Source organism: Elephantulus edwardii, unplaced genomic scaffold, assembly GCF_000299155.1.
Source record: "Elephantulus edwardii isolate Elephantulus edwardi_28Jun2011 unplaced genomic scaffold, EleEdw1.0 scaffold00141, whole genome shotgun sequence".
Classification (NCBI taxonomy): domain Eukaryota; kingdom Metazoa; phylum Chordata; class Mammalia; order Macroscelidea; family Macroscelididae; genus Elephantulus; species Elephantulus edwardii.
This window is the reverse complement of record NW_006399891.1, coordinates 939,593-965,426: the sequence shown is the minus strand read 5'-3', so window position 1 is coordinate 965,426 and position 25,834 is coordinate 939,593. Positions and strand designations below refer to the sequence as shown.

General features: G+C 37.8%; 1 protein-coding gene across 1 annotated transcript in view; it reads left to right on the top strand.

Moving 5' to 3' along the window:
• The window catches only part of LOC102867337 (aldehyde dehydrogenase, cytosolic 1-like), a 39,831-nt gene extending 18,889 nt beyond the window's left edge, over positions 1-20,942 (top strand). Inside the window, exons 5-13 of the mRNA XM_006894382.1 lie at positions 493-554; positions 1,918-2,046; positions 4,267-4,380; positions 6,379-6,481; positions 9,785-9,969; positions 13,967-14,131; positions 15,918-16,075; positions 17,861-17,935; positions 20,368-20,942. Coding sequence (XP_006894444.1) covers positions 493-554; positions 1,918-2,046; positions 4,267-4,380; positions 6,379-6,481; positions 9,785-9,969; positions 13,967-14,131; positions 15,918-16,075; positions 17,861-17,935; positions 20,368-20,440 — 1,064 coding nt within the window. The 3' untranslated portion in view covers positions 20,441-20,942. The remainder of the gene's footprint in view (positions 1-492; positions 555-1,917; positions 2,047-4,266; positions 4,381-6,378; positions 6,482-9,784; positions 9,970-13,966; positions 14,132-15,917; positions 16,076-17,860; positions 17,936-20,367) is intronic.
• The last annotated feature ends 4,892 nt before the right edge of the window (positions 20,943-25,834 follow it).

Below are 25,834 nucleotides of genomic sequence, written 5' to 3'. Positions count from 1 at the left end.
CACACAGTGCAATGGTAAGAAGGTTTGCCGCAATCCCAGAAGCATGTGGTTCAAATCCATCAGCTGCTCCTCAAAAGAAAGATTGGGTAATCTGCATCTGTGTGATTTCCTGCCTCTGAAAACCCACTGAAGAGTCATCTGTAAATTGTTTTTGATTCAACAGAATAACAAATACACCACACACACACACACACACACACACACACTTCGGTAGCCTAGTAGTAAAGAACTGGACTGCCAACCCAAAGACATAGGGTCTGAATTCACAGAGGCTCCACCAGAAAAAACGTTGTGCAATAATCTACATGTGACTTTTTTGTCTTTGAAAACCCAGTGGAGGATCAGCTATGAGTCTGTTCTGACTTGATGGTACATAACAGCGATGCATTACTTATCTCCTATGCTTTTCTCTCCCATAGTCTTAATCTATCATCCCGTGGATGTCTCATATGTTTGTCTAAATATGACTGTTGCCTGTGTTTTATTTTCCAGATGGAGAGTTTTTTAGTTACACAAGACATGAACCTATTGGTGTATGTGGTCTAATTTTTCCTGTAAGTTGGTCTGTTGTATTTTGTTAAGATCAATAATAATATTCTAAAGCTATTCAGTTTGGTGAACTTAACCAAATTCAAAAGAATTTGCTAAATGAGGCACATTACAAGTTTCATTCAATGTGTATCTCCAGGGAAATGAATTCTTGGATAAAAACTCAGTTGCCCAGAAACTTATCTATATCTTGGCCTATCACTCTAAAGATTTTTTCAAATTACAGTAATGGCAAAATTTAAATTTTGATTTCACAGGTTCTTTTGAAAAGCACATTTTGTAACATTTTCTTTTTAAGACCCATACTTTACAAAGTGAAGTATCACATCACTGGCCATCAGCAGTAGGACACCATCATAGATAACGTACCAGGTCTACTACTCTCCAACACACTGTATCCCCTTGTTAGGAGGTCTCCTCATGGAGAATAGTAGCAACGAGACTGTTCAAGTCCTAAAAGAATTATTTTATTAACTTAAAATTATAAAAATGCTACAGAGGCTTTTGGAGACTAGTTAAAACACATTCCATCTTTAGATTAACAATTCTAATCCTCTAAATTCCTGTTAGAAAAGGTAGTAGTCTAAGCAAATCATGAAAAAAAATTTTTTTGAAACCTCACTGACAGGAGCCTATCTAAATTATTTCACATTGACTGGCCTATTAGAAAATAGAAAGATGGCAAAGAGTCCTAAAGTTATTTCCTGAGAAAGTGATGATAAGGCTGTTTTTGTTCCAGTGAGACTGAAACATAAACATATCAGCATTTTGAATGAATCATTAATTTAAAAAGTTGGTGAAATACATATAATCTTGAATACTAAGGACATGTACTATTATACTAGTTAGTGTACTAATGGATGTGTGAACTAGTCACTCGCATGGTGGTCAATGGGATCTCAGCATGTACAGCGTGACCAGGCATGGAGAGCAAATCACTTTCCAGAATTCACAAAGCAAGTTATCATGAAGCCAGTCTTAAGATGTCTTTGCTTATTAACAATATATTTGTTTTAAAATGAAATGCTATTTACTAGTACTGTCGACCTTTGGGAGAAAAGAATCACTGAATGGTTTGAGCACATAATTTACACTTTGTTTTATAGTCAGGATCAACTTCCTAGGCATCTAATAATCTTTTTTATAGTGGAAATAGAACTCCATATAAGAGCATTTCATTAAATTTCATGACTGTCTCTGCTCTTTCCTTACTGAATTGAATAATAGATTCCAATAAAATAGCTCAGATTTTTGGGCAGCACCACAATTGCTTTTTAATATCTCTATGGTAAGAATAATGGAGGAGTTAGAATAGGAAATATGTCTTCCAGCAACATAACAATTCTGTTGTTCAATATTGTTTTCTAGTGGAATGCCCCGATGATTTTGCTTGCTTGTAAGATAGGGCCTGCCCTTTGCTGTGGAAACACTGTAATTGTCAAACCAGCAGAGCAAACTCCTCTCACTGCTCTTCATGTGGCATCTTTAATAAAGGAGGTAAGTCACATATCACAAACCATTGAGTAGGGCAAGGTTCAGATCTGCTTTTCATTAAGGCCCTATGAATTGTAGTCAACTTGATGGTACCTAACAACAGCATCACAAATAAAAATAGACATGCGAACTCAGGAGCCATAGTTTAGGACAGAAATGTCACTGGCTCTCCTGTACACTATTTTCACAGCAGGTGGCTCCTGGCCCACGATGGGCAGCCTTTAGCATGACCCTGCCTTGAATTTCTGGCAGTCAATTCAAATCAGCCTTGTTTGGTGTATAACAATCACTGATTGCCACTTTTTTGTTTCTTTTGTCCATCTTTTATGAATACAAATGAAATTTGAAATTTATGCAGCTTTCTTTTATATGGTAAAGTGTTTATTTGTAACTGCCATGTGGTGGTGGTGGTGGTTGCTTTGTGCTATCAAGTTGCCTGCGACTCGTAGCGACCTATGTACAACAGCCCTAAACCCTGCTCTATCCTGTGCCAATTTTATTGTCTCTGACACATTTATTCCCATTACCCCAGTAACCGAGTCAATCCGTCTCATTGAGGGTCTTCCTCTCCTGTGCTGTCCCTCCATTCTTCCAAGCATGATGTCCTTCACCAAGGACTGGTCCCTCTTTGCAACATGTCCAAAGTATGTCAGACAAAGCTTCAGAGTCCTTCCCTACAAGGAGCAGGCAGGTTTAACTCTCTCCAAGAGTAACTTGTTTGTTCTCTTAACAGTCCATGGTATATTCAATAATTTTCTCCAACACCACAGCTCAAAGGCATTAATTGTCCTATCATCTCTAGTCATTGTCCAGCTCTCTGATATATAGCAAATGATTGCCAAGACCATGGCCTGTATCAGGCACACCTTGGTCTCCAGACTGACATCATTGCTCTTCAGTACTTTGGAGAGGTCTCTGACAGCCGACTTTCCCAGTGCAGTATGTCTTTTAATTTCCTGGCCGCCCGTGTCAAGAGTGTTGAATTGTGGTAGCTCTGTAGAATTGCACTAGTTCATCCAGGCTTGCTACTATCCAAAAGATCTGTACTAATAATATGCCACTCAAACTACCTCAGAAGAAAGTCCTTGTAGGCTGTCCAAAACATGAGCCATTCTTAATCACACAGAGTACAGTTCTACCCTGACATGCTTGGGGCATTGTAAATGAGTCATTCAGTGACAACTTCTTAGTTCTTGGCTCAATTTGGTGATCCTTGGTTTGCAGCTGCAGCGTTGCGTGACATTCTTCCTCAGGTTCACTTATCCTGTCCTCCGTTTTATGAACACACAAGGCATGGGGAATCCATACCCACCCTATTCTGGAATGTTAACAGGATTGATACAATCTTCAAATGCCTTATTCCCCAAAAAGCATCATAAGTATAGGAGTTAACCATTAGCAAATATTTTTGGGAGATAACTTTCAACTGATAAGACTCAGATTATTCTTTTGGAGTATCTATGATGAAATTAAGGAGCTCTGTGGGCAGCCTCATTCTGTTAAAGTTTACAGCTTTAGAAGCTCAGTGGAGTATGACTGTGAATCAGAATCAATTAGATGACGATGGATTTGGCTTTTTGTTTGTTTGCACAATGTTTAATTGCTCACCTGTTAACTTGAAAGCTGAAGACTTTCAAGCAACAAGTAGTTCCAAAATGGCAAGACTTTGCATTTGCTCTCATAAAGATGACAGCACGGGGAATCCTGTGGGGAAATTCTACTCTGCTCAAAAGGGCAGAACTGATGAGCTCACTCATTGACACAGCAGCACTGGGATTTGAGATGGTTATTATTAGAACAACAATGCTTAAAAATCAAATGTAGATTTATAATGAAGAAAAATCATCCTTTGAGAATGAAACATTTGTGGCTCTTTTATGTATCCTAAATGAAATAAGAATAATAAATATCCTTAAGTGACTGTTTCTTTATAGGTGACACAGTAGTTAAGCACTGGACTTCTAAACACAGTGTTGATTGCTTGAACCAGCCGCTCTACAGAAGAAAGATAAGCAATAGTACCGAGGAAGAGCTACAGCCTTGGAAGCCCCATGGGGACATCCCACTCTTCCCCTTGAGTCAGAATCAGCTCCATGGTGATGAGTTTGGGAGAGGCATTTATAAGATCAGTGTAAAGAGATAGTTTCGACCCAATAGTCTCCTCTACTTTCATAGAATTAAGTTCTCAGTTTTGCTGTTAACTTTTTGTTTTCCACCTTTTAGGCAGGGTTTCCCCCAGGAGTGGTGAATATTGTGCCGGGTTATGGACCCACTGCAGGAGCAGCCATCTCTTCCCACATGGATGTCGACAAAGTGGCGTTCACAGGATCAACAGAGGTGAGACCATTACACAGGCAGTGACAACGAATGTCTGCCTCTCCAACTGTCAGAAGCATGCTTTACATGACAATTTCTGAGCTGACATTTCCTTAAAAAAAAATTCTTTCCAATGATTCGTTCCTCATTCTAATCTTCAAGTATGTTCTATACATTTATACATATGTGAAGACTAGGATATGAGTATAAGCAGAAAGAGTTTAGATGAGATGAAATATTTGTCACAAGCTCAGGAATACTGAGAAAATGATTCTCAATGTATTCATTATCTTCGTACCATTTAGATATTAGCATGTTTGTAATAAAGTTATGACAAAAATTATAATTAAGGTCACAGTGATTTACATAAATGAACATAATTTTACTGTGTGAAATATAGAAATTAAATAGCAAAGTCTAACTCTCCACTCCTTTTTGGAGGAACCATGGCACGATTCTAAATTCTCAGCCACCCCCTGGGAACCAATAAATTGTGTATGCCTGGCCTACAGTCATCCAGATTAGCAGGGTCACCACCTGAAGAGCCGTGTACCTTTCACTGAAAGAACTGAAAGATAAACAAACATCTTGTCTTTTGATTTTTCTGACTGCTGGTGCCAAGGGTGTTGATTATGGATCTGAGTAAGATTAAATTATTAACAGCTTTAGTATTTTCTCCATCTATCATGGTGCTGTCTGTTGGCCTGGTCATGAGTATGTTTGTTTTTTTGATGTTGAGATGCAGTCCATATTGATCCAATCACCTCACTAGTAGGTATATATCCCAAGAAAAGAGAACTGCACTAGAAACATACTCTCATATTTATTGCAGTGTTATTTACAATTGCAAGGGGTTGGAAATAATCCAACTCATCAATGGACAAGTGGCTAAAGAAAAATGAGTACATGCCTATAATGGGGTAGTATGAACTAATTAATGAACTAACTAAGAATTAATGAAACAATGTATAATATGGATAAATCCAGAGGAAATTATGCTGAGTGACATGTCAGTCACCAAAAGGTCATTTATGGTAGGTGGTGGTTGTTGTTGTGTACTGTCAAGTCAGAACCGACCCATAGCTGACTCTGCAGTGGGATTTCAGAGGCAGTTAATCGCGTGGGAGAAGAGTGTCTGTCCTTCTCCCTCGGAGCAGCTTGCTTTGAACGTCATGCTTTCAAGATTACAGCACAGCTTCTTACCACTAGGCCACCAGAGCTCCCTTTTTATGATCTTATACCACTTACAGTATAAGATCAATAATATAAAATCCTAGGAAATGTTTCACTACTATTGAGGCCACTATGACTCACAGAGATCCTATAAACAACAGATCAGACCTTGCCACATCTTGCACTTACACACAGTTATAATCATTCTTGGTTGGTTAACAGAGATATAAATCAAAGGGGGAGGACAAAAATTACCATGTTCACTTGAAAAAACCAAAACTTTGACTTGAGTCACTTGTGTGTTCCCCCTACATCACTGTAGTCCACTGTCATGGCTCCTATACAGGGTGGACCCAGCAACTCTACCAAAGTTTCTTTAAAAAGACTATAATAGTGCTAGTAAACAGTTATATGTCTATGAGGCAGTACTACACGGTCCAACAAGATCATTATATACACAAACTAGCTCAATGAAAATGGGTTGCATTTATTTTTTATAATATGTGGTAAAAATAGTTCAAGAACACCCTAAATTTTAAGCCTACACTCAGCGAGTATCTCATTATCTCCTGTTCAGTCTTGATGGAGACTTAATTTTTGAGTGAAAGGGAGTTCATATATGATGAAACTACTTAGTCATTGTTGTTATACAAAAAGTTTACGTAACAAAAATATAAAGCTTTTCATTTATACCGAGAAGTCCTGTAGATGTAAAGGTGCCCAATCTTAAAATTTTCCATTTTTAATGTTTCTCCCAAATGAAATTTAACTATGGCACACACATCGTATACATTTAGTATACTCATGGAAGCTGGTAAGCCCCTACTTTGTTAAACCTCATTCCAGGTTGGTAAAATGATCCAAGAAGCTGCTGCAAAGAGCAATCTGAAAAGGGTGACCTTGGAGCTCGGTGCCAAGAACCCCTGCATCGTGTTTGCGGACGCTGACTGTAAGTACAATCTACTGTGCCAACTTGTCACCTGTCATTTTGGTGGTGTGTGATAATGTCACAGAATGAATTTGAATTTACAGAAGGATTTACTTTGAAAATCAAAATGTAAAGTAATTTTCAGGGTTTGGGGACATCACTTGGACCTGGTTTGTTAGTTTGATGCAATCTATAGAAGTTGCTTCTCAAGTTGTAATCAGTAAGAATAAAAGAAGAAGATACAAATCAGGCAGAAAAAGAGTAAGAGCAGAGCAAAGTTTATTAGGCAAGATAAAAGCATCCATAAAAGGCTAACAGTGTGTGTCCCTCATTGGCTCTTCATTTCTGTAAGCTCGCTCCTTCCTTACTTTACTTGCCACAGTGACTGCCTCCTTGCATCACCTCACTGACTCCTGCTGGGTGGACAGTTGTCCGATGTTGATCCATTCCACTGGCTGGTGCCATAATTCTGTTTTGCGCTTCTTCTATGGAACCACATTACCATGTTCTCTTTTTTCTCTCTGACCCCAACAGTTGTAATCAAATAGCACAGTCCAATATGGACTTTGATGTGGAGATTGCCCATCCTTCTCTCATGAAGCAGCTGGTGGATTCAAACTGTGTGCCTTTGGAACACAGTTAATGCCACTAGGCCACAAGAGCTCTCTAGGATGTTACATAGGAGATTAAAAAAAAAAAAAAGAAAGAAATGGGGTCACCAGGGAAGAGTTCCACAGAAGAGTTAAAACATAAATAATCAGAGTTCAAAATTACTCTTCAAAATCCCATAAATTCCCTAAACATATAACTTATAGGTAAGTCTAACACATAAGTTATTTCTTCCCAATTTGGAATAAATTACTACTCATTTCAGCAGAACATCAAAGTAAATGGTTTATATCTGGGACGTTATTGCCATATAACTGTCTTATCTGAGAACTGCAAACTGGGCACCAAAACGTAATCAGACTTGATGTTCTTATATGTTTTTTATTAAAATTTAAAAATCAAGGTGTTCAAAACCATGTTACATCCCAAAATCTCCAGCAAGAGTTTCCTCCTTACCATTACCAAAGTTTTCTGGTAGCCTCAGATATTCACTGGCATTTGACGACACAATACCATCCTCTGTCAACTATTGTCACATATTCACCTTTACTCATGTGTCTGGGGTTTTTTCCTCAGATTTCTATGAGAACATAAGTCATTATAGATCAAGGTCAACAATAGTGCCCTTGTCTTATCCTTAGTACATCTACATTGACTATGTTTCTAAAATAAAGTCACTTTCATAGGAACTAAAGATTAGTGTGTCAACATATCTTTTTTGAAGAAGTAAAACTTAACTCATAATAGCAGTCAAAATATATTTTTGTCCCTCTGTATTGCATGTAATGATATATATTATATATTAGTGTATCATTAATTACTTTAAGTTTAAAAACGAGATAGATGTATTTTCAGACATGCTGAAATTGGTAGGAGCAACTATAAAAACAGTCATTTCACATCTGTCAATTTCTTTCATTCTGGCCAATAAAATCATTAGATCAAAAGGCTGGAAGAAGATGACACTGTTTTAGTAATTTCTTTTTTTTAATTACATTTCCTTGTTGGACTCAGTGATAGATAAGGCTTAATTTTTCCCCCAAATGAAGCTTAATATGTTCAGCAAAGATCTACTACTTAATGCATTTTTCTAGGGAAAACATCTCTTACTTTTTCTAGCATCTCTTTTCAAATACTAGCAGAAAGGGGACTTACTAACTTTCTGTATTCTACAATACCTAATATCTATTTCTATCATACATCTTGCCACCACTATCCCTCAAGTATATTTAGATAAACACATAAATCTGATACACATCTTTTTAAAAGAACACAGGTTCATCTTCACTTTTCTGCTTATGCATATGTCCCAGATCTCCACTCTTTGTCTTAAATGAAAAGTGGCTTTTTGGCTTTTGTCAGGTCATTAGTAGCAATAAAATTTACAATCTTAAGTGTACTTACCATGTTTCTTGTTCTTGCAAAGCACTGTGCTTCTGTCAGTCTGGAGTCACTGTGGAGGATCCCACTTCTGACACCACCTGCAAAGAGTGAAGGTGATGTGGGGGCAGCTGAGTCTGAATTGCACTAATTCCACAAGAGAGAACAATACCAAACCACAATGTCCAGCAGAGAAGTCTATTCCTAATAGGTCATATACGGGCCTTACACTCCTACACAATACCCACACATACCTCACAGAAACATACTTCACAATTATGGGATTTATTAGGGAAGTAACAGGTTGCAAGTTCTGCTGGAAACAGGATACAATTCCTCAGTCAGGACAACTTCTCAAGTATATTCACAGCCTCTTTGACTTTCAACTTCATGGCTTTAGGTCAGGTAAGTATTGCAAAGCTGTGCTAGTCCTGTCAGTTATGGTGTCTTATCTTAAATCTTTTAGCGAGCTTGTGTTCATAGAATTGCCTTTATTGTTAATTAATAGAAAAATTCCTTTACATTTATTATTATATATTCTACAAAAGTGGCAAGAGTTCTGATTTTACCAAACCCTTCTATAAAGTGATTCTGTTACAACTTGACTAGATATTAATAGTTTAAAAAAATTTGAAAAGCAGACTGGTGTTAGCATATTAGATAATCAGTATTTACATAGTTAAGTGAAATGAAACTTTTAGTTTCATCCTGTTTAGGATCTAATGAAGTAATCTAAACTTTCCTTTTAGAGAAATATTTAAACCATCTCATAAAAGCAGATAAGATTTTGTAAACATAAAAAAAGTAATAATATCACATTATTTACATAGTAAATTTTCAAATTCTTTCTGAGAATAAAGTAATAAAGTGGGGGACAGATTTTGAGAATTAGATTTTTTTCCCCTATGTATCGTTTGTTCTATTAATTAGGTGAAACATTTTTAATTACTTAAGGTACTAGAATATTTAGATTTTCACTGTTATCTTATTAAAACCAGAGGCAGGAAAGAAATATTCTTTTATAAAACTACTTTTCAATAGAAATTTTTATGAAGAGAATTTGCAAAGAGAATTAATCTTATATTTTTAGTAATGCTGATATTAAAACTTTCATAATACATTTATTTGCTGGTTTTAAAGATATATATTTATATTAATATTCTTCTCATATTAAGCAAAGGATCAGAAAGATTAATTTTTCAGTATCTGGTTAGAGAAAGAATATACTGAGTCTATTAAACTCACAATCTTTCTACACAATCATATTTTCTCTTGGATATATACATAAAAATATATATAAAACAGCTCTTTTTCAATCTTGTGTCTTCCTTACAGTGGACAGTGCAGTTGAGTTTGCACACCAAGGAGTCTTCACCAACCAGGGCCAAAGTTGTATCGCTGCTTCAAAGCTTTTTGTGGAAGAAGCAATTTATGATGAATTTGTTCAAAGGAGTGTTGAGCGAGCAAAGAAGTACGTTTTTGGCAATCCTCTGACCCCAGGAGTAAATCATGGCCCACAGGTGGGTATAAAATGAAAAGAAATGGTATTATCAGAAGAGAAGCTTTTTCTTCTTTGGACCAGGTTTTGTGGGTTTTGTTGCTGTTGTTTTTTTTAATAACGTAGGGTTCTTTCATATCTATTTATCTTTTTAATATAAAGCTTCATCTGTATAGTGATGTAGAGTAATTAATATAACTCTAGTGATAAAGAAAGCATCCTGTTCTGGTGTTTCCCAGTTTTTGTGGGTGGGACATGCTATAGATTAAAGATGTGAGAAAAAAATAAAAATGATAGAAAGACCTTGTTTTATTTATAAATTTACAACTTTAAAGTATTTGGAGATTTTTACTCAGGTGTTGCTGCTGTTGTGTGCCATCGAGTCACCTGCAACTCATAGTGACCTTATATGCAATAGTTCTGAAGTCTAACCTATCCTGAGCAAGTCTCACTGACTCAAACACATCTCACACCTAACTCCATTACCCTAATTGCTATGTCTGTCCTTCTCATCCAGGGTCCTCTCCTATACTGTCCCTCCACCCTTCCAGTTTGACATCCTTCTCTAAGGACTTGACCCTCCTGGCCACATGCCCAGTGTATGTGAGAAAGACAAAATCCTTGCCTTTAAGGAGAAATTTGGGTTCACCCGTTCCAAGACAGACCTGTTTTTTTCTGACAGTCCATGCTATATTCAATGCTCTTCTCCATCAACACAACTCAAAGGCATCCATTATTTTCTGTCATCCTTAGTCATTATTCAGCTCTCTGATGCATAGCAAGTAATTGCAAAGACTACAGCCTGGATTACCTTAATCTTTACACTGACATCATTGCTCTTCACTATTCTGGCAAGGTCACTGACAGCAGATTTTCCCAGTGCAATTTGTCTTTTGATTTCCTAACTGCTGATACCAAGAGTGTTTATTGTGGAGCCAAGCAAGCTGAAATTATTGACAGCCTCAATCTCTTCTCCATCTATCATGGCATTGTCAATTGGCCCAGTGATAAGAATTTTTGTCTTCTTGATGTTGAGCTTCAATCCACATTGAAGTCTACAGTCCTTGATCTTCTGCAGCAAGTGCTTCACATCATCCTCAATTTCAGCAAGCAAGGTTGTGTCATCTGCATATCTCAGGTTGTTGATAAGTCTTTCTCCAATCCTGATGCCACATTCTTCCTGATAAAGCCTAGCCTCCTGAATGATCTGTTCTGCATATAGTTTGAAAAGGTATGGAGACAGCACACATCCCTGACACACTCCCTTCCTGATTTTGAACCATGCAATTTTCCTTGCTCTGTTCTGAGGACTGCTTTCTGGTCTGAGTATAGGTATCACAGGAGCACAATTGAGTGTTCTGGGATTCCTATTCTCCTCAAAGTTAGCCACAATTTGTTGTGATCAACATAGTCAATGCCTTTGCATAGTCAATGAAACACAGGTAAATATTCCTCTGGTAATCTCTGATTTCGGCCAAGATCTATCTAACTTTGGCTATGATGTTCCTAGTAATCTACCCTCCCTCTTCTATACTCAGCTTGCACATCTGGCAGCTCTCTGCTAATGTACTGTTCCAGTCTTTTTTTTTTTTAATATTCTTCAGCAGGATCTTGCTTTTGTGTGATATTAGTGATACTGTTCTATAATTTCCAAACTCTATTACATCACCCTTTTTTGGAATGGAAATAAATATTACTCCCTTCCAGTCAGTTGGCCTGGTAGTTGTCCTCATGTGTCTCACAATGAATCTCCACAACTTTCTTCTGGGTCAACTCAAGCTCCAAACTTTTCACCTAGCAGTGGAGGGCATTATCCTTCTGCATCACCCAGGTACTCCCAACCAACACTGTGATTTCCTTAATCAGTCAATATTACAGAAGCCTTCTCTTTTTGTAATATAGAATTCAATATTACACACTCACTCAGGTTATTGATATTGTTGGGTGCCATCAAGCTGACTACGACTCACAGTAACCCTATAGATCTGGGCCTGCATCATCCTCATAAACTCTGTCCTGCTCAAGCCCATTGTGGTAGGCCCTGAATGACCACACTCAGTATCACACTGAATTATATAACATGGTTTCTGATATTAAGCAGTACTTAATATACTCTGAATGTGGAGGTTGGGTATGTGCATCCAGTAAATAACTTTATGAAAATGCTGTCTGGATATTGGAAGATTGTGAAGAGACAATGTGCAAGTGAAGTGTGCACAGACAAAGAAGAGGGAAAAAAGAAAACAAACCTATTTAAACAGTAAGAAGACAGTAAAATGGCAAGAAACTTCCAACTTTACTTCCTGAATCTCCTCTTCCCTCCCCACCAGTTTAATCCTTACCCCACCACATCTGGGGTAGAAAGGCACCTTTAACGAAGACTAGGGTGAGCTGGCATTAGGGAATCATGTAATTTCTCTATCAGCCAAAATAAGGATTGAGGTCACAGTCGTGGTGATAGTATGTGCATTCTGACTCGTGTTTTGTTGTCGTTGTGTACGGTTGAATAGAAACTGACCCATCCATAGATGACCTTTCAGCAGGTTTTCAGAGGTAGTAAATCAGAGAAGACTGACCGTCTCTCTCCCCCAGAAGAGCTGGTAGATTTGAATGACATGCTTTCAGATAGGGAGCACAGCTCCTTAACACTAGGCCACCTGAGCTTCCTTTCGGACTTATTGTATGCTTAAAGAACTGTCCCATAGTATACAAAGACAAAAATTTTTACAGGAGTGGTTTTATAGGATTTTTTTTCCTTCTTCTTCTGCTGAGCCACTGGAAATCTGCACTTTTCAGTTAGCAGTCAATCCTTTTTTAAAAAATTATATTATTTTATTTTAAATTTATTTCAATGAAAGTTTACAGAGACTTCGGATTTCCATTCATTCATCCTTACACTTTACTCCCTGCCCACCCTTTCCCCCATTCAGTTTTCTTTTTGAAAAGTAAAAGAAAAAATTCTTTCATTGTTATTCAATCTCTCTTCTCAAATCCCCTCCTCTTTGTTGCTTTCATTCTGGACTCCTGTCATGACAGTAATCCTTTTAACCCTTGTTCCACCAGGATTTCTTTGAAACAATGGGCTAACTTTAATGTCAATGCCTGAGGCTCTCTCACATGTGTACCTAGCATTCCAAACTGAAGCTCAGGACTCATTCATTCTTTCTTATAAAAAAACATTTCTTAAAAACCACTGAAATGTTAGACCATGTGTCATATATTTTGCTTTAAAGTATAATTAAGTTCAGACTAGAAACTGGAATCGTGTTTCCTGACCATCCAGCAGAATTTGAACTGGGAAGGGTCCTCATCAGAATGTGGAATCCAAAGACATGGATTGGGTCAAAGTAATACTACAGATTTAAAGGTCTGTGTCAAGTCCAGAAAGGTCTGATATCTAAGTTATGTCTATTTAGAGGGAGCCCTAGTGGCATGGTCCTTAGGGAGCTTTGCTGCTAACTCAAAGATAGTGACTCTCTAGCAGTTTGAATTCATCAACTCTTCTAACGGAGAAAGATGAGAAATCCCCTGTGTGCTTTAAAGCCTCCAAACCCCCATGGGAGGATCAGGTTTGAATTTGTTCCTACTCGGAGTCAAAACGATGAAGAAAAAGATATCTGCTTAAACCCAGTGTACATACTCTTCTTTTCCTTTTTCCAGTTTTTTAAATTTTAGTTATGCCCAATGTGTTCAGGTAAGTGTGTTGGATTGTGAACAGGAATTTATTCCAAAGTAAGTAAAGGGTAGTAAAGGTATAAAAAGATTTATCTGTTTACATTGCCCATTTGCTTTTCGTACATGGTATAAAACAAGAATGCAATACAAAAACTTTAAGGTTTATTTCCAGAAAAGTTATAAGAACAAATACACAAAGACTGAATTACAGTCCCTGCCAACTGTGTTTATCCAATATTTTAAATAATAACAATATATCACGTTTACAGGTCAGGCTATGTTTTACTGTCACAAACCACTAACTAATACCTCACCCTTCTTTTTGGATTTTGTTTTTCCAAAAGATTAACAAGGCCCAACACAACAAAATAATGGAACTCATTGAGAGTGGTAAGAAAGAAGGGGCCAAGCTGGAATGTGGAGGAGGCCCCTGGGGGAATAAAGGTTACTTTATCCAGCCCACAGTTTTCTCCAATGTGACAGATGACATGCGAATTGCCAAGGAGGAAGTAAGTCGTTCCATTCTGTTCTGTTTCTGTGTGTGTATCCAAAGTGTCCACTTACAGGTGTCAGTTCTTTAAAGTCTGAGTTCTTTAAATATGTTTTCAATAAATATTATCTTTTGTTTCTATTATTGACAAACATTTATTTGGTATTCAGACTAAAAATAGTAAAGAATCAACTTAGATGACCAGAAGTTGTCCCTATATTTTTTAGACATTGTACTTCCTAGTTTTCCTAGGCAGTTAAATATGTATCTTTGCAACTAAAATAAGCTTAAAAATTATTTAGAGATGCTACAAATAACTAGGAAAAGTTTGCTTTGTTGTTGTTGTTAAGTGCCATCGAGTCATAAGTGACTCATAGCAATCCAATGAACAAAAGACCTAAACACTTGTATGACTTTCATTTTCTCCAGGTTCTTTTTTTTTTTTTAATATATTTTAATTTATTTATTTTTCATTTCAATGAACATTTACAGAGATAATGGAATTCCATTCATTGTAGCACCCTTCTCCCCGCCCACACCACCTCACCCCTCCCCCCCCTTTGCTCCTCTCCTTGAAAAGCAAAAGAAAAACTCCCTCATTGGTACACAATCCCCCCCGCACCTCCCCCAATCCCACCCCCTACCCCAAATATTATCCACTCTGCAACCCTCATTGCGGTTCTTAGAGTACCTTAGGGACACTGAGCAAGAGTTATAAAATGATTATAAAATGTTATAAAATGAAAAGATTGATCTGTTGACTATAGACCGTGATGATGTTGTATTAAGACACTGATAATTGAATACACTGAATTGTAACATATTTTCATTCATCAAACTTGTATTTCACACTCATGAGAGCTCTTTTTCTTGCCCCAACAATGCCATCATAGAAGAGGGAAAGTTCAGAATCGGAATTAGAGTTGCAAACAGAGATACAAATAGGAAAAGCAAAATGAAAGTATGTCTATAAATTACTTAGTATAAATGAGTAGTTACTCAAGGTTAATAGAATTTGGTAATTTTTGCACTTAGTGACAGATACTTGTCTGTTTAGATCTGCTTATGTCTTGAACAACATTAGGAAGAACTAAGGGAAAAATACGTCATGACCCCAGGTTAGCACACTGTAGAGAAGGATGTGAGCTACTGTAGTAATGAGACACTCTCTCTGCAATGTGAGAATTGGCTAAAGTTTGAGTCCTCTGTAACATCAGAACAAAATCTTATATTGTTTCATTAAAATATTTTCCCCTCAACATTCTGGTTTCTCTGGCATCTAACTAACTATGGGGGAAAATAATCTAAGGCCAATAGAAGATCTGATATAGTAACATGTGATATTTAGCAGATCATTATTAAGCCTTGCATATATAAAAAAAATTATCCAGTAGAACAAGCTTGACTTTCTCTGAATTGCTATTTGTATATTCTGTTCCTTTTGAAAGATAAGGAAAACTTGGGGAAGAATGAAAAATTTTCCTAAATGAGTATGAAATTCTGAAGTCAATGATTTAATGTACCATCATAAATTCTTAGAAACCTTAATTTCTTACAAAAATTAATATTGAAATATTTACTTGTACTCTATCATCTCCTAAAGATGATTTAACATGTAAATGTTACCTGTCTTTACTTTTTGTCCCCACAATTACCTATTTTTATTTTTAAACATCAAGTTGATAGAAGTAGGAAATTCTTAATCAATTTAGCATACTTTCAAAGAGGAAAAAAATTCATACTATAATTTTAAATTGTCTTAATCTATTATTAGTTGACCTCTTTACTCATTCCCTCTGGTGTAGATATTTGGACCAGTCCAGCAAATCATGAAGTTTAAATCTTTGGATGAAGTGATCAAGAGAGCCAACAACACTTACTATGGCTTAGTGGCGGGAGTCTTTACCAAGGATCTTGATAAAGCTGTGACTGTGTCCTCTGCTCTGCAGGCTGGGACAGTGTGGTAAGTCAGCCCTAAATCATATGGTCTTCCTCTGGTAACCACAGCAACAAATAACCTTGAGCCATTTTAAACATGGATTTTTCCATTTGGAATCACTTTTGGCATTGCTGGGAAAGCAATTGCTGTCTTTAAATGTCAAATAAAAACCCTTATATCCAACATCTTGATATTGCTTACCCAAAATATTGTATTGATAGAATGTACATTGCCAAAAGAAGCTAGTACAAATTCAGTTAACTGAGACTGTAGTAGTCAGTAAGGGATTCTGGAGGAATACATCGTTGTATATTGGATTATCAACCAAAAGATTAACATTTCAAATCTATCAGCTGTTCTGTGGGGGAAGGATGTGAAACCTGTTCCCATAAAGATTTATAACTTGAGTTGCCATGAGTGAAACTACAGCAGGTTTAGCTCATTTTCTTTTACAATTTTTCAGTTATTGTAAGATAAAATCTTAACAAGTGTACATTATGTCAAACTTATAGAAAACAAACTAAATTTCAGTGAGATTAAGTAATTTATGTAAATCATACAATAAATCACAGAGTTATTTCAGACTCCAAATCTCTGTCCTGGTTACACATTACATTCACTCGGAGCTTTTACAATGCTTTAAAAGAAAAAGGCTCAACAACAGAAATTGGTACAATCCATATGTTTAGCCCTCCTAAGCCCCAAACCAGTTTATATATTTTTTTTAATCAATGATTCTACTGGTTTTTAGTTGTCTATGAAATTAGATGTTTTCTTTCAACAGGTTTTTTTGTAAAAACAAGCCCTTCTCTAGATAATTGATGTGCATTAATGTATGAAAATGATTAATAATGCAACATTATATATATAAACATACGTTATTTTCATTTATTGAAGATGTACCATGCACTAAGCCCTATGAAATTTTACATATTCTTTTGCTTTTATCTGAAAACAACGCTGCTAAATGTTATCCTTATTTTACAAAGAAAAAAACCCCGAGAGCATGTCTGTCTCTATAATCTATCATAATAGCATCAAAGAAGAGAAAGTGTGAAACAATAGCATTTTCTCCTTTAACAGTATTTTTTCATCCTCTCTGCAGTGAGAATTATGTTATTAATTAGATTTACTGTTTACTTTGGCCACCAAGAAATTAATTGGAAACTCAAAAAATTGTTAATGGCCTTCATAAACGTCTTCCAGCTTCCCCCTAGTCAGGATATTAAATTATAATTTTTTAATTTAATAAAGTTATTTACGTTTATGTAGTTACATGAACAAAAATGTTAACATTTTAATTATAAAAATTCTTTAAACATTTTTCAAAGTATATAATAACATGAATGAATTATTAATCAAATATAATTCCTTCCAAAGCCTTGTTTAAATAAGTGCATTAAACCAAATAATGGGGGGAGAAATGAACTTTGTGACATAATACATGTTGAAACTGAACATTAAAATTGATTCCAGTATGCTAAATTTCCAAGCCTCAAGAAAATGACAAAGATTACTGTATATGGAGAGGAAAGAATGGCAACTCAGCAGTCTCAAGTCTCAGCACATGATATCCTTCCACATGTGACATATAAGCTATTCATTCTTTTAGAACCCAAACTACTGCTTCTTAGGGATGTGATGTACTACCAGAATCACTATCCACTCTAGTTTACAAAATGCTTTCTTACTGCATTACATATTATATATTGAAATTAACTGGAGTTTTTAAAATTTTCTTTGAATTCCAAAATAAGCACTTATTTCATAGGTTACCTACTTACCATAAAGGACTTTCTTACTTTTCAGGGTGAATTGCTATTTGGCAGCATCTGCTCAGAGTCCTGCTGGAGGATTCAAGATGTCTGGACATGGACGAGAAATGTAAGAGTTGTTTCTATTAAGATACTTGTTTACCTTCTTAAAAATGCTTGCCACTATAGTGAATCAACTCAAAGGTTACCTACCTAAATAAAATTTCTCTCTGTTCATTTTCTGGATATCAAGCTACCAAATAGTTTATGAGATGGTTTTATTCCATAGGTTCCAAAGTGTGTTAGTAGAAGAGCAATTTAATTTCATTTAATTATTTAATACTCTACCTTTCATAAGTGACCACACTAAGTATTTTACAGGAGTGATTAAAATAGAAATCTTTTAGAATTTTTGGGTGCATATATGAATATAACTCTATTTTGAGGAAAAAGAATTACAAATTGACAATTACTAGAGATAGGCAAGTTATAAGTGGAGTTCTAAGTATTTGAATATAGTTCTTCACTAAGTTAATCAGGTGCATTTATTTTTTTAAAAGTCTTCAGTGTAAGAAAAGTTACTCTCATTTCTTGAAGTATTGGTGTGTATCCTAAATTTGCAAATTACCTGAGTGAATAACTTTTGGAGCTAAAACAGAAAATAGAAGTTGATTAAATGGTGTATTTTTCAGTCATGATAACAAATAATTGAAATGGACCTCACAAATCATTTGTTTCAATAAAGCTAATCAAAATTTAAGTTTGAGACAAAGATAATTAGGCCAACAATACAGCCATCAACAACTTCATAAAGATCTGGAGTGTTGATATTGACAACTTCCTTCTTTAAAATACAGGGGGGAGAGCAATACTGTGTCTTTTAAAGCTCAGTCTACATTTAATGAAATTTGGCAAACTTAAAAATAAGTAATTAATAGAAAGATGTTTAAAGATAATTCTATAATTGCTAACCTAAAATAATCCTCAAGTACTCTGGTGGCCTTAGGGATATCATTGTTTATATCAGATGGATCCTGGCTGAAAGTAGAAAATACCAAATGTCTATGTGTGTTTTATTGACAATGCAAAGCCATTTGACTGTGGATCATAAGCTGTGGCTGACACTGAGAAAATGGAAATCCCAGAATATTTAATTGTGCTCATGCAAAACATATACCTGAACCAGGATGCTATTATGCGAACAGAGCAGGGGAATAATGCATGGTTTAAAATGAAGAAGGGAGTGTGTCAGGTTTGTATACTCTCTCCATACCTATTCAATCTGTAAACTGAGCAGACAGTTCTAGAAGCTGGACTCGATGAAAAGGAGGATAACATCAGTATTGGAGAGAGACTCATTAATAACTTGCGCTATATAGATGATGCAACCTTGCTTGCTGAAAGTGAGGAGGACTTGAAACACTTGTTGCACAAGATCAAGGAATGCAACCCTCAATTTAGACTGCATCTCAATGTCAAGAAAACAAAGATTCTTAACACTGGACCAACAGGCAACAGCATGATTGAGAAGAGATTGAAAATGTCAAAGCTTTGTCCTGCTTGAATTCACAATTAACACCCTTGATACCAGCAGTCAGGAAATAAGGAGATGCATTGTACTAGGTAAGTCTGCAGTTAGGGACCTCTCCAAATTATTGAGGGGTAGTGATGTCAGTTTGACAACTAAAGTATGTCTGATTCATGTCATAGTCTTTCCAATCACTAGCTATGCATCTGAGAGCTGGACAATCAATAAGGATGACAGAAGAAGAATTGATGCCTTTGATCTGTGGTGTTGAAGAAGAGCTCTAAACAAACACATCATGGACAGCCAAAAGAACACACAAATAGGTTTTGGAGAAGGTGCAGTCAGAGTGCTGTCTGGAGGCAAAGAAGATGAAGCTGCACCTCACATACTTTGGACATGTTGCCAGAAGGGGCTATTCCTTTGACAAGGGCATGATACTTGGAAGAGTGGAGGTTCAGTGAAGGAGAGAAAGACCTTTGACCAGTTAGATTGACATTGTGACTGCTGCAATGGGCTCTAGCGTGTCAAGAAGTGTGAAGATGGCACAAGATAAAATGGGGTTCAATAGGGTCGGTAAGTGTCATACTCCACTCAACGGCACGTAACAACAACTCTAATGTCCTAGTGATAAGAATCTGTGTGCAATCCCAAAGGCATTTGGTTTGAATCCACAGTCCATCTACTGCACAGGAGATCTCAATACACAATCTCCTTCTGTGCTAATCTTACTGGTTTGCTCTTTTATATTCAGGTAGAAGGTTAAAAGGAGGGAAATCTCCAGGACAATCAATGTGAATTCTTTGGCATTATTATTTAACATTCAAGAAATAGTTTAAGAGTGTTTCTCCCAAGAGGATTAATGAAATCCCAGAAGTGCTGGTTGGCTAGTCACTATTTAAAATACTTCCACACTCTGCAATTTTCAATTAATCTTAGATAAACAAGAATTGACTTGTACCATAGCATGGACTATACAAACATGTTTGTACAGTTGTGCTACATACTGGCACTAACCAACCCCCCTCTCTCTCTAGGGGAGAATATGGAATTCATGAATATACTGAGGTCAAGACAGTCACGATGAAAATTTCTGAGAAAAATTCGTAAAGAAAACTATAACAGTGGTGTGAAGACTTCAGCTGCCAAGCATCTCCTATAATCACTAATATTGTGGTCTTTTCTTGATTTAAGTGAATTAGCATTTGAATAACATTAGCATTATAAGCAACCATAGAAAACTTGGCATGTAGCTTATTAGGAATAATTTACTTTCTGATATATTACTTCAAAGATTATCCTAAAATCAAAAGGATGGATTCACATAAGAGATCTCTCTAGTTCTGCAATAGTCTTAATAGCTCTTTTCTTTGTAGCTACTTGTCCAGGATAATCAATTTATAGAGGAGAACAAGTTATTTAGTGTCTTTCTCTTAAGAATACCTTGAAATACTTCACATATATGATTATGACTTTCAAGTAGGGATGCTCTATATCCAACGGTTGTGAAATCATTGATTATCTTGAAATATTCTTAGGAGTTTGGTCTTTATCTATCAAAATAAGTAATTTCTAAAATACTTTGATCTCAATAAAAATTTCCATTTCTTTTACCTAATGACTCTGGTGTTATACTTTATCAGTCTGATTTTTTTTGGGGGGGGTAGAAGTAATAGTTATAGTGATTTCTTATCCCTGTCACTAAAAAATGGTGGTACAGTTAAATTGAGTAGAAAGATACATGTGAAAAATTCTAATCTTTGGAGGTAAAGATGATGAAGCTTTGTATCTCATACTTTGGGCTTGTTGGTAGGAGAGGCTATTCTTTAGAAAGGGACATTATCTTTGGAAACATCAGTGAAAGAAAGGAAGACCTTCAATGAAATGGATTGACACAGTGACTATAATAATGGGCTCAACTGTGTCAGAAATGATAAGGATGGGGGAGCTCTGGTGGCCTAGTGGCAAGAAGCTGCACTGCAATCCCAGAGGAACGCAGTTCGAATCCACCAGATGCTCTGCCGGAGAAGGAGGCGCAATATCCTCCTGTACCAGTCAGATCTGATTTGACGGTACACGCACACAAAAAATTAAAAAAAAAAAAAAGAAATGATAAGGATGGCACAGGATAGGGCAGGATTCAGATCTGTTATTAATAGGGTCACCATGAGCCATACTTGTCTTGAGGGTGCCTACCAATACCACATCTTGTTAGAATATCTACCATGTGCTCAAGAATCCTCAGCAGTCCCTCTTTTCTGATCTGCTGACTCCAACTACTCCCCTCAATAATTCATTAAGTGACTCAGAGGACCCGTGAGAAGTATTATATTTGTAATTATAGTTTTATTATAGTGAAAAAATATAAATGAAGAGTCACATGACAAAAGTTCTTATGAGGGTTCCCAAAGCAAAACTCTGATGCCCTTCAGAAGGACATGTTCCTCACCAATGTACACTCATATCGAGGGAATTTATCCTGCTGCTTCCCCTCTTACATCTGTGGTGGTTATTGGAGGCTCTTTCTCACTCTGACAGGCATGGAATGCCTACCGAATGGAACATAACTCCAATTCTTAATGAAAGCTTAGGCTAGCCAATAGACAGCCCAAATGGAAGCCAGTGGTAAGTTTCTGCCTTGAAAAATATCTCAGGAACACTTCCTAGAGTGAGGCCTGACTTAATTCAGATGGCCAAAGTCAAAGGTAGCCTGTTGAGTCCAAACACCACGTGAAATGTGTCTTGGCTTATTATGTGACTGTACCGTCATAATACCAACTGAATGTAGTCCGCAGGGGACATTGGTAGGCAGTTAGCAAGCATGACCAGGATGGATTTTTGCTAGTTAACATCATTGTAATTTAAAGCAGTCCTGTGGAAAAGAGGTAGCTGACCATAAAATTGTTGGCCCCTCATACTGTTGCTCTGAGACTTTCATAAATCCTGCTCACCAGTTCTGGGAGCTGGCCCTTAGTGATAGTAAACAACACTTCTTCACACTCACTGGCAGTTCTCCTGACCCCCACACCCAAACCCAAGCAAATAACACAGGATCCTGCTGGGCCCAACCCTTGCCTGCCCTCAGGTCCTTGTGCTTCTCTGAGACGTCTTAAAAGGACTGTTCCTTCTGTTTCCAAGAGAAGCAGAGTTCCTTCTGTTCAGAGAAGGGACACTTGGATGAGGTGTCTACTGTCCTAGAGGAGCATCTTATGACCATAACCAACAGTTATTGGAGGCATTTTCTGAACCTGACAGAGAGCAGAGCCTGCAAAATGGAATTTAACCTCAATTACTAATAAAAGTTTGGGCTGGTCCATTGGCAGCCCAAGCTGAAGCCACTGGAAATGTTCTGTATGTACAAATGTCTCAGGGACACTCTGTAGGGGGAGACCCGAACATCTCATATGGCCAAGGCCACAGGTAGCATGCTGGGTCCAGACATGCAGGAACTCTTCCTGCCAGTTTTCATCAAGAAAATGTACCTACAAGTTGGCATGATGTGAAACGTGTGTTTTGGTCTACTATGTGACTGTACCATTTTGATACCAACCCTATATAATCCATGAGAGACGTAGGTGGGCACTTAGCAAAAACAACAGCCTGGATAGATTTGAGCTAGTTAAATACTGTGATTAGAAGAAGTCCTGTGGAAAAGAGGCACTTGACCATAAAGGTTCTAGCCCATCAGATCTGGACCCCTGAAACTTTCCAACCACTTGAGGGGTCGTCTCCATGGTGATGGTAAATAATATTTTGCCATACTTAAGGCCCAAGTACACTGCACAGGGTTCTGCTGGACACAACCCTTGCTTGCCCTTGGGTCCCGGGTGCTCCTCTGTGAGGTGGCCAAACAATCTGTTCATCTGGCATGTCACTCAGCCAAGAGAAGCAGAGAGTCTCATTATAAAGAGAAGGAACACTTGGGAGAGGTGTCTACTGTCACAGTGGGGTGTCCTTGGACACCAGTGGTTTTTGGAGGCTCTTTTTCTCCCTGACAGCAAATGGCCCACAAAATGGAAGCCTCTTTAAAGTGTCTCCCTTCTTTGTACAATGGGGACCCACACTTCCCGTGGCTCAGCGGCAAACCAAATGAATAGCTCTTGTGAACATCTCCCAGAAGACAAGCAGGGACCAGAAGCAGAAAACGGTGAGGTTCAGCAGAGCCCTGTGGTGAGTGAATGAGTCCTGGTATGGGCACCAGGAGAAAGGCCAGTGGGCATGGCCAGGTACTCTTTACCATCGTCATGGAGAGGGCTCTTGGGACTGGTGGCTGGGTTTTGAAAGTCTCAGGAGTCAGAGGAACAGTACCTGCAGGGAAAGTGCCTCTTTCCCCCATGACTCCTACAAAACATATATATGCATAGCTAGCACAAATCCATTCAGGCCATTCTTCTTATTAGCTACCTACCAATGTCCCTTGTGGACTATATAAAGTCCGTAAAAAGAAAAAAGATACAATCACATAATAGGTCAACACACACATTTCACCTCATGTCAACCTTTGGACACATCCTTTTGATGAAAGCTGGCTTGTGGAGTTCCTTCATGTTTGGATTCGACATGCTACTTTTTATTTTTGGCTATCAGAAAAGGATAGGACTCAACCTACAGTGTGTCCCTGAAACATGTCAAGGCAGAAATTTGTCACTGACTTTATTTAGGCTGTCCATTGGCCACTCTAGACTTTCACTGATTTTGGCCATCTGAAAAAATCAGGCCTCACTCTACAGAGTGTCCCTGATATTTTTTTTTTTCAAGGTAGAACCTTACTACTGGTTTTACATAAGCTGCTCAGAGGCCTTCCCAAACTTTCACTAAGAATTGAGGTAAGTTATGTTTTGTAGGCCATTATCTCTCTGTCAGAAGGGCTTTCAATAACTACTTGTGTCATTGGAGGTTCCATCACAACAGACACCTTTTCCAAGTGTCCCCTCTCTGTACAATGGGCATCCCCATTCCCGTGGCTGAGTGACACACCAAATGAATAGCTCCTTTTATCACCTCTCGGAGGGGCATCAGAGACCTGAGGACAAGCAAGGACTAAGCCCAGCAGAACTCTGTGTTGTGTGCCTGGGTCTGAGTGTGGGGTGAGATGAAGGGATAGTGAGTGTGGCCAGATATTGTCTACCATCACCAGGGAGATGTCTACCAGTGAGAAGCTGGTGGATGGGGCTTATAAATCTCAGGGAACAAGGTCTGAGGGTCCAGTTTATTTATGGTGAGATGCCTTTTTTCCACAAGATTCCTTCAAACTGCTATAGATTCATAGTTTGTACAAATTCATCCAGGCCATTATTCTTACTAAGCGGCTACCAATGTCCCTTGTGGCGTATATAGAGTCAGTGCCAGGATTATATAATCACACAATAGACCAGCACATATATTTCACCATTCCACGTAACAGTTCTATGCCAACCTGTGGGCACATCCTGTTAATGAAAGCTGGGATATGGAGTTCATACGTGTCTGGATCCTACATGCTACCTGTTTCTTTGATCATCTGAAAATGTCAGGCATCACCCTAAAAATGTTCCTGAGACATTTGTTAAGGAAGAAACTTGCCACTGGCTTTCACTTAACCTGCCCATGTGCCAACCCAAACTTTTAATAGAAATTGGGGTTATGTAGGCCATTTGTTCTCTGTTGGGCTGAGAAAGGAGTTCAAATAATCGTTGGTGTTGTGAGAGGCCCCATCACAATAGACACCTCTTCCAAGTGTCCTTTCTCTCTACAATGGGGATCCCACTTGAATAGCTCCTTTGACCACTTTCCAGAGGTACACCAGGGACCTGAGAAGGAGCACGGTTTGGGTCTAGTAGAATCCTGGGTTGGGGACCTGGGTCTGGGCTTGTGGGCCAGGAGAAAGGCCACTGTGTGTGGATGGGTGATGTTTATCATCACCATAGAAACTGTTACCAGAACTGGTGGGCAAAGCTCATGAAAGTCTCAGGAAACACAAATCTATCCAGGCGATTCTTCTTGTTAATAGCCTACCAATTCCCCTTATGTACAACACAGAGTCAGTACCAGGATATTACAGCCACACAATAGATCGGCACCTTTAATATCATGCTAATCTTTGGACACTTCCTCTTGATAAAAGCCAGCATATGGAATTCCCTCAAATCCAGATGTGACATGCTGTCTGTGGTGCTGGCAATTTGAGAAGTTTAGGCCTCAACCTACATAGTGTCCTTGAGACTTTTGTCAAGCCAGAACCTTATAATTGAATTCCGCTTAGGCTGGAAACCTTCCAGCCTAAACTTTCATAAAGAATTACAGTTAAGTTCTGTTTTGTGGGCCATTTGCTCTCTCTCAGGGTGCGAAAAGGCCACCAAGAACACTTGGCATTATGGGACACACAACAACAGTAGACACCCCTTATAAATGTCCCCTCTCTGTACAGTGGGGATTCCCACTTCACTGGGATGGGGTGAATGGCATACCAATTAATAGCTCCTTTCACCACCTCCCAGAGGAATACCAGGGACATGAGGGCAAACA